This window comes from Nycticebus coucang, chromosome 22, assembly GCF_027406575.1.
Source record: "Nycticebus coucang isolate mNycCou1 chromosome 22, mNycCou1.pri, whole genome shotgun sequence".
Classification (NCBI taxonomy): Eukaryota; Metazoa; Chordata; class Mammalia; order Primates; family Lorisidae; genus Nycticebus; species Nycticebus coucang.
Window position 1 is genome coordinate 15,375,395 of NC_069801.1, and position 12,248 is coordinate 15,387,642.

Below are 12,248 nucleotides of genomic sequence, written 5' to 3' on the forward strand. Positions count from 1 at the left end.
TAATACACCATGATAAATATACTATACATAAGGTCTTTATTAGGTGTTCTAAAGATCCTGAAGAGTATCATCTCTAAGACTACTTTAAACCACCTTCATACCCTCAACCTTCACTGTACAATATGGCCACTTAAATTTAAATAAAATGAAAAATTCAGTTTCTCAGTCACAATAGCCACATTTAAGTGAAAAACTGCCACATGGTTACCCTATTGGATGGTATAGATATATTTCCATCATTGCAGAAAATTTTATTAGGCCTGTCTTAGATTGAGAATTAAAGTTCTATCTAACATAAACTACTTTTCATGTTGTTATTTTCTCACACAAGTATATAACAAATTTAGGGTTTTTTTTTTTGTTTTTTTTTCTGACATTGTCTTGCTTTGTTGCCCAAGCATGAGGGCAGTGGCATGATCACAGCTAACTGCAACCTCAAACTCCTGGGTTCAAGTGATCTTCCTGCCTCAGGCTCCCGAGTAGCTGGGACTACAGGTGCTCGTCACAATGCCCAGCTAATCTTCCTAGTCTTAGTAGAGAGAGGGTCTCAGGCAGATCTCAAACTCCTACGCTCAAGCAATCCACTCACTTTGGCCTCCCAGAGTGCTAGGATTACAGCTGTGAGCTATAGACATTAGCCACATGCCCAGTTAACAAATTCAGATTTATTAAAATTGTTGGTTATCTGAGTTTTTGTTACTAATGACTCTTCTATTGACCAATCTTTTTTTTTTTTTTGTGAGACAGATTCTCAGGCTGTTGCCCTGGGTAGAGTGCAGTGACATCATAGCTCACAGCAACCTCCAAATAGTTTTTCTATTTTTAGTAGGGACAGGGTCTCTCTTTTGCTCAGGCTGGTCTTGAACTCCTGAACGCTAGCAATCCACCCACCTCGGCCCCCCAGAGTGCTGGGATTACAGGCGTGAGCCACCTTGCCCAATCTCTATTGTCCAATCTTTAAAAGTCCAAATCATCTCTGAAGTCTTGGCTAGATAAAGCTTACCCATTGGTTACATTAATTGTAACATGAGATAAACTTACTGGCAGGTTGATCAAGTTTTACTACTGACGCTTGTAGTGCATAAAGTGCTTGTAGTTCCTTCTCTGTATCTGAGTCTAGGTACTTGAGTAAGATCGGCACTCTCTGCTTGATAACAGCAGTGTCCACTCTGAAGGTAGAACAGTCAGCTAGAAGTAACAAAAAAATCAGGCATTGCATTTAAAGGTTTTTAACACAGAGAACTATTTTCTTTTCCTTTTTTTTTATTAATTATTTTGGTTTGGAGACAGAGTCTCACTCTGCTGCCCTGGTTAGAGTGCTGTGGCATCAGCCTACCTCACAGCAACCTCAAACTCTTGGATCTAAGCAATCCTCCAGCCTCAGCCTCCCAAGTAGCTGGGACTACAAGCACCTGCTAAAACATCTATTTTTTATCTATTTTTAGTAGAGATGGGATCTTGCTCTTTCTTGCTCACACTGGTCTTAAATTACTGAGCTCATGTGATCCTCCCACCTCCTCAGTCTCCTTGAGTGCTAGGATTATAGGTGAGAGCCACAGCACCAAGCCCCATTTTCAATTTTCTGAGTAAGACCAATTTGACCATGCAAGGCAAGAGGCAGCATAAGAGTACAGGTAAAGATTCTCAAACACAAAATTTTCTCAAAATTTTAATGGCACATTCTCTCAGAAATATTAAAAAACAGGTGGTGGTGGTGGTGGGGGGGATGTATTCTGAATGCTGGTTTCCCCTTGCAAGTAGTACATCCAATTATTTGTCTTTTAATTTTCTTTCTTTCTCTCTCTCTCTCTTTCTTTCTTTCTTTTTTTTTTTTTGGAGACAGAGTCTCACTTTGTTGCCCTGGATAGAGGGCTGTGGCATCATACCTGACAGCAACCTCAAACTCTTGAGCTTAAGCAATTCTTCTTGCCTTAGCCTCCCAAATAGCTAGGACTACAGGCGCCCACTACCATGCCTGGCTATTTTTTTGTTGTTGTCGTCACTGTTCCAACTTAGCAGGCCCCGGCTGGATTCGAACCTGCCAGTCCGGGTGCTTGTGGCCGGTGCCCTAACCACTGAGCTATGGGTGCCGAGCCTGTCCTTTAATTATAATGAAACAGTGCCAGTGGTTTTAGGACAAAACCAACATTAACCAAATGTCTCACTATAAAAAAATGGGAAAGTAACGTGATTGCTGTTAGTCTGATTTAACCATTCCACATTGTATACATATTTCAAAACATCACAATGTATCCCTTAAATGCATACAATTAGAATTGACCATTCAAAAATAATATACATTTTAAAAAGCAACATAGTGGGGCAGCACCTGTGGCTCAGTGAGTAGGGCGCCGGCCCCATATACTGAGGGTGGTGGGTTCAAACCCGGCCCCGGGCCAAACTGCAACAAAAAAATAGACGGGCGTTGTGGCAGGTGCCTGTAGTCCCAGCTACTCAGGAGGCTGAGGCAAGAATCGCCTAGGCATAGTGAAAGAAAATTAAAGTGATAGTAACACAAATCTTTTCAGGAGAGTAAAAGAATTAGAACAATTTTACTTTTACTAGGAGGATAAGGACTAATTTTGACATTGGCAAATAATATACCTAGTCTCTGCCTTTTGTGGAAAAGAAGTGATTAAAAAAGGGCTCACAGCATCCTCAGTGCCAAAAAGCAAAAGGTTTTCTATTTCCTTTAAGTTATCACTGGGACACATTGTATTTTTAAAAGCATCTTTTTGGGCCAGGTGTGGTGGCTGATACCTGTAATCCTAGCACTCTGGGAGGCCAAGACAGATAACTGCTTGAACCCAGGAGTTTGAGGTTGCTATGAGCAAGGGTGCCACCAGGGCACTCTAGCCTGCAGTCACAGAAGCTCTCAGAAAGAAAGAAAAAGAGGGGCGGCGCCTGTGGCTCAGTCAGTAAGGCGCCGGCCCCATATACCGAGGGTGGGGGGTTCAAACCCGGCCCCAGCTGAACTGCAACCAAAAAATAGCCGGGCTATATGGCGGACGCCTGTAGTCCCAGCTACTCGGGAGGCTGAGGCAAGAGAATCGCTTGAGCCCAGGAGTTGGAGGTTGCTGTGAGCTGTGTGAGGCCACGGCACTCTACTGAGGGCCATAAAGTGAGACTCTGTCTCTACAAAAAAAAAAAAAAAAAAGAAAGAAAAAGAGAGGACGCCTGTAGTTCAGTGGTTAGGGAACCAACCACTTGCTCTGGGGCTGGTGGATTCAAACTCCGCCAGGGCCTGCTAAACAAACAAACAAACAAACAAAACCAAAATAAAAACAGTAGGCATTGTGGCTGGCACCTGTAGTCCCAACTACTAGAGAGGCTGAGGCAAGAGAATCACTTGAGCTGAAGAGTTTGAGGTTGCTGTGAGCTGTGACGCCATCGCACTCTACTGAGGGTGACAAGTGAATAAAAAAAGAAAAGAAAAGAGAAAGAGAAGAGAAAAGCAGCTTTTGTACTTTTTAACTTTTATTTTATTTATTTCGCAGTTTTTGGCTGGGGCCAGATTTGAACCCACCAGTTCCAGTACATGGGGCCGGTGCCTTACTCCTTTGAGCCACAGGTGCTGCCCCTCAACTTTGATTTTTTTTTTTTTTTTTTGGTAGAGAAAGAGTCTCACTTTACTGCCCTCGGTAGAGTGCCGTGGCGTCACATGGCTCACAGCAACCTCCAGCTCTTGGGCTTATGTGATTCTCTTGCCTCAGCCTCCCGAGCAGCTGGGACTACAGGCGCCCACCACAATGCCCGGCTATTTTTTTGTTGTTGCAGTTTGGCCGGGGCTGGGTTTGAAGCCACCACCCTCGGCATATGGGGCCGGCGCTCTACTCACTGAGCCACAGGTGCCGCCCTCAACTTTGATTTTAAAATACCAAACTTTCATGGTTCTATGGAAATGATCTTCAAAAATGTATGAGAATGTTTTAATTAGCTTATTTATCTCATTAAGGAACTAACCTTGAAAAATAATTCACTGAAAATCTTAAATTACAATTCTGAAGCTAAACTCACTGGCAGGAAGCTATATTCTAAAATTATAAAGAGAGATCTGAAATTCTGATACAACTTTTGAGCTGACAGATGTTTTTCTTCCTCATGTCAATAAGAGAAATGTGGATTTCTATCAGAGGCTAAGTAAATGTTTTCATTAAGTATTGTTAAATACTGCGTGTAGCTTGAAATATTTAGGGCAGTTTTCCTAATCCTAATCTTATCCGTCTTCATAAACATTCAATAAAATTGTCTTACATAATCATATAAAATAAAGTCAACAAAATGAGGGAGAAAACTTTTGGCATTTTCTTTCTTCATATTTGTATTTATATTAAATGACCTTTGGATGAGATTAACACTCCAGTGATATTAGGTTAAGAACATTCGACTCATGCATTATAATGCATGAATGGAAGGAGGAGAAGGCCATGAATGTTAAAAAAGGCCTTCACCACCACCTGTCCGCTGCTCTGCTTCAGCCTGAGGGTATTTGGGGGGACCTCACCTAATGTGTATGATGCAATGGTACATTTCAAAACTATTAACAAATGAGTATAACTGTGATGGATGTGTTACTTAGGTCAATGTAAAATTTCACATTGTATATTGAAGCAGTACCCTGAACCCCATAAATGCATCAATGTATAAAGTTATGATTTAATAAAAAATAATTTAAAAAAAAGTAAAGAAAAAGCTACAGGCAACATATTAAAAAACAAGCAAACAAAAAACAAGGAGTGTACAGTAACCTTCTGCCAAACTGCAGAACACTAGGCAGATAGTAGCAGCTCAGACCTGGATTTTCTGCAGGTAGAACATCTACTTGTCCCCATGCTTGAGACCGGCAGACACCATATGCAGAAATGGTACCCATTTACACATAAAACTGAGCTATACAGAGCATGTTTGAAGACAATATAAATTCAGGCCATATAATCAGTAGCTGACATAATAGGGATTTCAGATGTTAATAGCTGCCTTCAGCTGTGCATTATTGTACACAGCTATGATTTAATAAAAAAAAAAAATATCACTTACCTATAATAGCTGCTTTGCAAACAGCTGTCATTAAAGCTCTAAGGAATGTAGGTGAACTCATCTGGCTTTCATCTAGATTAGCCTGAAGTCAAAAAGAAATGGAATAGTTAAAGATATCTTTGCATATCACAGAAATTGTTTTCCCCAAACCAGGCTGACCTGGCACACAAGGGAGATGGAGTCGGAGTCATATTTTTGCACATTATTGTAAAATTTCAACATCTAACTCATTGAAATAATTTGACAACTGCCAGTTTTATGTGAATATGTTCTCTAAGTAGCAGTATTTAGTTTTCGGGGAGCTTACCAATGCCTATCCTCTACTCAGTTACACAGGGTTATGTACAATGTACATCTAGGAACTACCACTTCAACCATATTTTTATTCCTCAACAAATAATCTATCCAAGACTATAAATTTGGTTTTTTGAGACAGAGTCTCACTCTCTTGTCCAGGATAGAGTGCCATGGCATCATCTGACCGCACAGCAACCTCAAACTCCTGAGTTGAAGTGATCCTCCTGCCTCAGCCTCCTTAGTAGCTGGGACTACAGGTGCTCGTCACAATGCACAGCTAATCTTCCTAGTTTTAGTAGAGACAGGGTCTCAGGCTGATCTCAAACTCCTGAGCTCAAGCCACCCACTTCAGCCTCCCAGAGTGCTAGGATTATAGGTGTGAGCTACCTCACCCAGCTCTAAGACTATAAATTTAAAAGAACTACACCTGGCTCACACTTGTAACCCTAGCACCCTGGGAGGCCAAGGCAGGTATACTGCCTGGCGTTCAAGACCAGCCCAAGCAAAAGCAAGAACACATCTCTAATAAAAATAAAAAAAAAAAAACTAGCTTTTTGTGGTAGGTGCCTCTAGTCCTAGCTACTCAGGGGGCTAAGGCAAGAGGACCACTTGAGCCCAAGAGTCTGAGGTTGCTGTGAGCTATGATGCCATAGCACTCTACCCAGGGTGACAAGAGACTCTTTTTCAAAGAAATAAAAAAATAGGGCGGCGCCTGTGGCTCAGTCGGTAAGGCGCCGGCCCCATATACTGAGGGTGGCAGGTTCAAACCCGGCCCCGGCCAAACTGCAACCAAAAAAGTAGCCGGGCGTTGTGGCGGGCGCCTGTAGTCCCAGCTACTCGGGAGGCTGAGGCAAGAGAATCGCCTTAAGCCCAGGAGTTGGAGGTTGCTGTGAGCTGTGTGAGGCCACGGCACTCTACCGAGGGCCATAAAGTGAGATTATGTCTCTATAAAAACAAAAGAAATAAAAAAATAAAAGAACTACACCACTACTGCATTTTAAGTACTATTTTCTCAGTAGTAAGCAACTTTTTTTACATGTACCGATTCTACTTTTTCATATTAGTTTTAATGAGAAATAGAAGTGAATCTCAAGTATGGCCTAAAACAAACCCTGCATGTACTAAGAAGATGGTTACTCTTTTCTAAAGATGGGAAGAAAAAATGCATTAAAAACTAACTTCGGCTCGGTGCCTGTGGCTCAAGGAGTAGGGAGCCAGCCCCATACACCTGGGGTGGTAGGTTCAAGCCCAGCCCCAGCCAAAACTGCATAGGGCGATAGCTTGAGACTCTGTCTCAAACAAACAAAAAACCAAACTAACTTCGTTAAGGTTAAAAACTCATGAAGTGAAAGGATAGGTCTGTGAATTAAGAGGCTGCAACAAGAATCTTTCCTGCAGAGATATCAGAGAAGGTGATAAAGGTCTTTATACCTCTACCCAGTCAAAGATCTGTTCATCATTTGCTTTGTCCTCGATAATGAGTTTCTCGAGTCGCCTATACAGCTCTTCGGCAGAGAGTTCTTTCTTTGAAAGTGCTTCAGAATAGGAACTGTCAGACTCTATGAAGTCCAACTTCTGAAACATAAAATGTGAAACATATTAGCATTATTCACTATTATTATAGCCCTGAGAGGAAATAAAGTCATGGGTTATATTTTCTATGTTACAACTGAAATGATTAGTAGAAGCTATTTTAGGTTTAGATTTTTGATAGGCTGTCATTCCATTATCTTTCTGAATATTTTTGGTTGTTTGTTTTGTCTTTTTCTTCGTTGAAAACAGGCTGGACTGCAGTGGTGTGACCACAGCTCACAGCAACCTCAAACTCCAGGCCTCAAGCAATCCTCTTGCCTCACCCTCCCAAGCAGCTGGGACTACAGGCATACACCATGCCTAGCTTATTATTATTATTTTCCAGTAGAGACAAGGTCTGCTATGTTGCCTAGGTTTGTATGGAACTCCTAGCCTCAAGAGATACTCCTGCCTCAGCCTGCAGAGTTGCTGGGATTACAGGTGTGAGTCACCACACCCAGCCTGTTTTAAATATTTTTCCAACTTCCCAAACTGTGTATCTTGCAAAATAACAAACCTCATACACATATCTCTCTGGTTATGCTTACCTCCAAATCATTTTGAGTTCCAATCTTGCTCTTAGCACTGACAGGGTACAACTTAACTACCTTTCTGTAATACATTGCTTTAATATAGTATCAGCACATAGGCTGTCAAAACTCTATTGTTTCCCCTTTGGTAAGTCCTTCAAATACCTCCTGATCCTTCTGAATCCAAGTGCAAGTGTAGCAGCCCGTATAGCCTATGGCTAGGAGGAGTGAGAGTTACAAGAAATAACTGTATAGCTTAATAATAGAACACCTTGGTGAAAAGGGCATGGAGAGGAATTTAGCTCTCCTAACAAGCATGACAGAGTTCCTGAGATGAGAGCATTAGTGAACTGGCAGTCTCTGTGGTATTATGAGGTGTTCAGCCTTAATTAGGCTGGAGAAGGCAGTCAGGAGCATGCACATTCTATCACGGACCGTTTACTCTGCTTGGTGTCTCTCTGCTGAAGATCACTAAGCTCTGTCTTTCTAAGACTGTTTTACTCTCTCTTTCTCTAGCTTCGGCTAAAGTAAATAGCCCTCAGGCACCTAAGAGCAATTGTTCCTGAGCAAGGTTCACTTCCGGAACACAGCTAGACAGGCTGGGGTCCGAGACCAAGCAGTCTCCGGCCTGGTAAGTGGCGTCCACGAAGGGACCCCGAAATGCAAGAAATGATGTTATAAATCTAAACACCTAGATAGATAGCCAAAAAATCTGTAATAAAAATTATTGGTAATTTTTAAGGGTATAAGGCAATGAGGGATCTATGTATGTCTTGCTTTATGCAATTCACTATACAAATACCGCAGAGACTATAATATTAAAGATTATTCACATAAAATTTTATTCAAAAACTCTGGTATAATCCTATGATAACCTACCCACAATCTACAAAGTAAAACCTACTATCTTAAATTCTGTGTTTTTTCCCCTTAATTTTTTTTCCTACCACTTATGAACCATCTTTAAATATTTTGCCATAAGGTTTTAGAAACATGGTTTAATATTGCAAACAACTTTTATACTTCAGTGTTGGTAAATTATACATCTTCTCCCCTCTGCCCCAATATACACGAAAAAGTACACCAAGGCTATAAGGTCTTTTAAGCAGAAGCAATCAATTTTTTGAAATCATTATACAGTTATTTTTATTCATTTATTTATTTTTAAAGAGGATAAAGCTTTATTCAGCCGGCAGAGCTATAGCAAATCTAAAAATCTCAAAATGGCCATGCTCCCCAACTGGCTTGGTCTTTCCCCTTTTTAAAAAAAAAAAAAAAAAAGAGTTTCACTTTATTGCCCTTGGTAGAGTGCATCACAGCTCACAGCAACCTCCAACTCCTGGGCTTAGGCGATTCTCTTGCCTCAGCCTTGGTCTTTTCCTTTTTATCTCCAGTCAGAAAGTTCCAACCCATGGGTACTTTTCTCATTGGTCAGTTTGAATCAAGTGGGAGAAGATGTTCCAGCCCTCATGCACCTACAAATTTCCAGGTCCCAGGAAGTTAACTTTCTACAATTTCCTAAGCGCTGAGTCACCATGGGGAGGACCCTGCAGGTGTATCCTTGGGGTCTCCTTGAGAAGACCTCTGTTCTCCTAGACCTCCCCTTTCCTCCCTGGTATCCTCTCTAGTTCCCCACATTTGAGACTCCATATATATTTTAATTTGGGGTCTCGATATCAGCTTGCTTCTGCAGGAGCCGTATTAATTTGCAGGACTGGCTCTAAGGGTCACATTGACTCTATGGAGCAATCGTCTTCACTACTTTTGAGCACATTTCTTTTGCTGAAGTTCTCACTGTCTCAAGTGCTCTCTATCATACATTTTCACCTTTCACATTTGACTTTACACCACTTTTCTACAAAATCTAAGGCACTCCTTTTTATATATATATATATATATATATATATTGTTGAGGATTCATTAAGGGTACAGAGAACCAGGTTACACTTAAGTCCCTCTTATAATTGTGTCCCACCTCCAAGAGGTGTGAGCAATAAATTTTTCATAACTGTAAAACATTTCCCAAATTTTCAAAAAAAATTTCCCAAATTAGGTGGGCGGCGCCGAGGCCGTGCGAGGGGTCCCGCGGGCCCTTCGCTGTGCCACACGCTGCCAATTTCGAGTGTCCTTGGAGGAAATTTAATTAACCCGAGAGCTATAAATCCAGGACCACCGCGGGGAGGTTGTGAATTGCGCGCGCGAGAGCGTGTACATCAGAGGAAGCCAAAAGCCAGCTAGAATAGAATGAAGTTTATATCGAAGGCGAGAAACCATCTGGTTCAGAATTAAGATGCTCTGGTTTCAAAGAAATAGCATGGAACTTGTCAAATCCTCCTTTGGACTCTTCTTGAAAAATTTCTCGGCCTCTAAAACAACTCTGCCCATGCTGACCTTATTCACAAAGGATCCATGCCCCCTTTGTGAGGAAGCCAAGGAAGCACTGGAGCCTTACAAAAACAGGGTAACAACGCGGCGTGGCTTCTATGTATATGAATGAATATTCTATGTGGTATAAAGTATCTGCCTGGATCTTTTCTTTAGGAAAAGAGATTAAATGATTTTTAATTTAAAAAAAAAAAATTTCCCAAATTAATTCTAATGCCCCAAGATGTTAGAATACCTACATAGAATATTTGTTTAACCTGCCCAAACCTACAGAAATAATTTAAGGTCTGAGAGCAATTAATAATAACAAAATAATGTATGCTATTCATTAATAAAATAAAATATATGGCTCGGCGCCTGTGGCTCAAGTGGCTAAGGCGCCAGCCACATACACCTGAGCTGGCGGGTTTGAATCCAGCCCGGGCCCACCGAACAACGACAGTTGCCACCGAAAAATAGCCAGGCGTTGTGGCGGGCGCCTGTAGTCCCAGCTACTTGGGAGGCAGAGGCAGGAGAATCGCTTGAGCCCAGGAGTTGGAGGTTGCTGTGAGCTGTGATGCCATAACACTCTACCCAGGGTGACAGCTTGAGGCTCTGTCTCAAAAAAAAAAAAAAAGACTAATAAAATAAAATATGACATAAACATTTGAAAATGGAAGCCAAAGGAGTCAGCAGTGAGTTGTGAAGTTTATATTGATCACTGTAAAGAAATAGTTGTTTTTGAGAACCCCTCTGTTTATATACAAGTTATCTAATCCTCTTGATACTCAGAAGTCTAGGCTTTGAATTTATGGATGAGTTCACTACCTGTGGCAGAATGCTCCAGCATTCCCAGAAGAAGAGCATGAAACCAACTATTTTAGAAGAAAGCTGAAAGTCAGGATATAGAAGGCCAAGTGTTTTGGAACTTAATTCTTCCAAGTGCCCTCTAAACATTTTTATTAATAACAATGTCTGTAATTTATTGAGTACCTTCCTGAGCTCAGTATCTTTTAAACATTATCTCATTTAATCCCAACAAAAATTCTACAAGGTAAGTATCATTAGCATTTTATAGGTGAGGAATCTGAGGCTCAGATAAGTTGTTTGCTTAAAGTCACACATTAAGTAACAGAAAACTGAAATCTGAATCCAGACTTAATTGACTTCAAATCAGGCTGCCACATTTTCATTTCTCTCAGATATATACCTAGAAGTGAAATTATAAAGTCATATGATAATTATATGAGGAACCACCTTTCTATTGTTACTATCATAAAAAATATCTTCATACAGGGTTCACATATTAATATAGGTTTTATAATTTTACAAAGAGGTGGCCAATTGTTACTTTATGAATGTCTTTTAAATTGTACAGGAAACAAAAAGATAAGATATAAACCCAAATCATAATAACACTATTTTTTACTACCTCTGTAATCAGCTTTACCAGAGATATTTATTTATTCATGTGGCTTCAGGCTACTGTCTAGTCCTTTTGATTCAGCCTTTTGTAGGGTATGTTTACTACTGGGAACAACCTCAGCCTGAAGGACTCCCTTTATAATTTCTTGTAGGGTAGGTGTTACTGCTGGCAACAAACTCACTTAGCTTTTTTAAAATCTGGAACTATCTTAATCTGTCCTTACTTCTGAAGGAAATTTAGCCAGTACAGAATTATCATTTGATAGTTACTTATTTCAGCACTTTCAATATATCATCCTTGTGAACTTCATGATTTTTCACGAGAAACTGGCTGTTAATGCCACTGAGAATCCCTTGTGAGAAGCCACTGATTCTTCTGTCACTTTCAGGATTTTTTCTTTGTCTTTTGACAGTTTCATTGTATAAGGTGTTCCCAAAACTACCTATAAAGTAGCCATATAGTTATAGCAAAAATGAGAAACTAGCTAAACATACCTTTATTTACAAAGCATTCATTGCAAAATTTCACAAAATATTTACAAAATATTCTCCAATGTTGGCCACTTCTACATATTCACAAAATATTTTCTACATGTTGCTTGCTTTTGTAAAATTTTGTAATGAATATTTTGAAAATAAAGGTACATTTAAAAAAAAAAAGGTACATTTAGCTCAAATTCTCATTTTCCCTATGCATGGAGACTTTTGGGACACCCTGTGTCTGCCTCAGTGTAGATCTATTGAGTTTATTCCGCTTGGAGTTTGTTGAGATCCCCAGATATGTATCTTGCATCAAACTTGTGAAGGTTTTTAGCCATTGTTTCTTCACATATTTTTTATGCCCCATTCTCTTTCCCTTTTCCTTGTGAAATTCCATAATGTGCACATTGGTATGTTTGATGGTGTTCCATAGGTTCTGTTCACTTTTTCTTTGAGACAGGGTCTCACTTGATTGTCCCAGAATGCAGTGATGTCATACCTCACAGCAACTTCAAAATCCTAGGCTCAAGCCATCATCCTGCC

General features: G+C 40.4%; 2 protein-coding genes across 23 annotated transcripts in view; one reads left to right on the plus strand and one right to left on the minus strand.

The window, feature by feature from the left end:
• EIF4G3 (eukaryotic translation initiation factor 4 gamma 3) overlaps positions 1–12,248 on the minus strand; it is a 353,942-nt gene that overhangs the window by 2,538 nt on the left and 339,156 nt on the right. For all 22 annotated transcript variants that reach the window (XM_053577412.1, XM_053577414.1, XM_053577409.1 and 19 more), the window contains 3 exons: positions 6,766–6,909; positions 5,038–5,119; positions 1,042–1,188 (listed from right to left, as the gene is read on the minus strand). In XM_053577412.1, coding sequence (XP_053433387.1) covers positions 1,042–1,188; positions 5,038–5,119; positions 6,766–6,909 — 373 coding nt within the window. The remainder of the gene's footprint in view (positions 1–1,041; positions 1,189–5,037; positions 5,120–6,765; positions 6,910–12,248) is intronic.
• On the plus strand, positions 9,500–9,933 carry LOC128575427 (glutaredoxin-like protein C5orf63). The gene is made up of 2 exons (XM_053577113.1): positions 9,500–9,642; positions 9,720–9,933. Exon 2 carries the CDS (start codon positions 9,727–9,729, stop codon positions 9,931–9,933), a length of 207 nt encoding a protein of 68 aa, XP_053433088.1. The 5' UTR covers positions 9,500–9,642; positions 9,720–9,726.

What these genes read in the sequence shown, in the direction of transcription:
- LOC128575427 (XM_053577113.1), top strand. Translation starts at nt 9,727, where the DNA reads ATGCTCTGGTTTCAAAGAAATAGCATGGAACTTGTCAAATCCTCCTTT.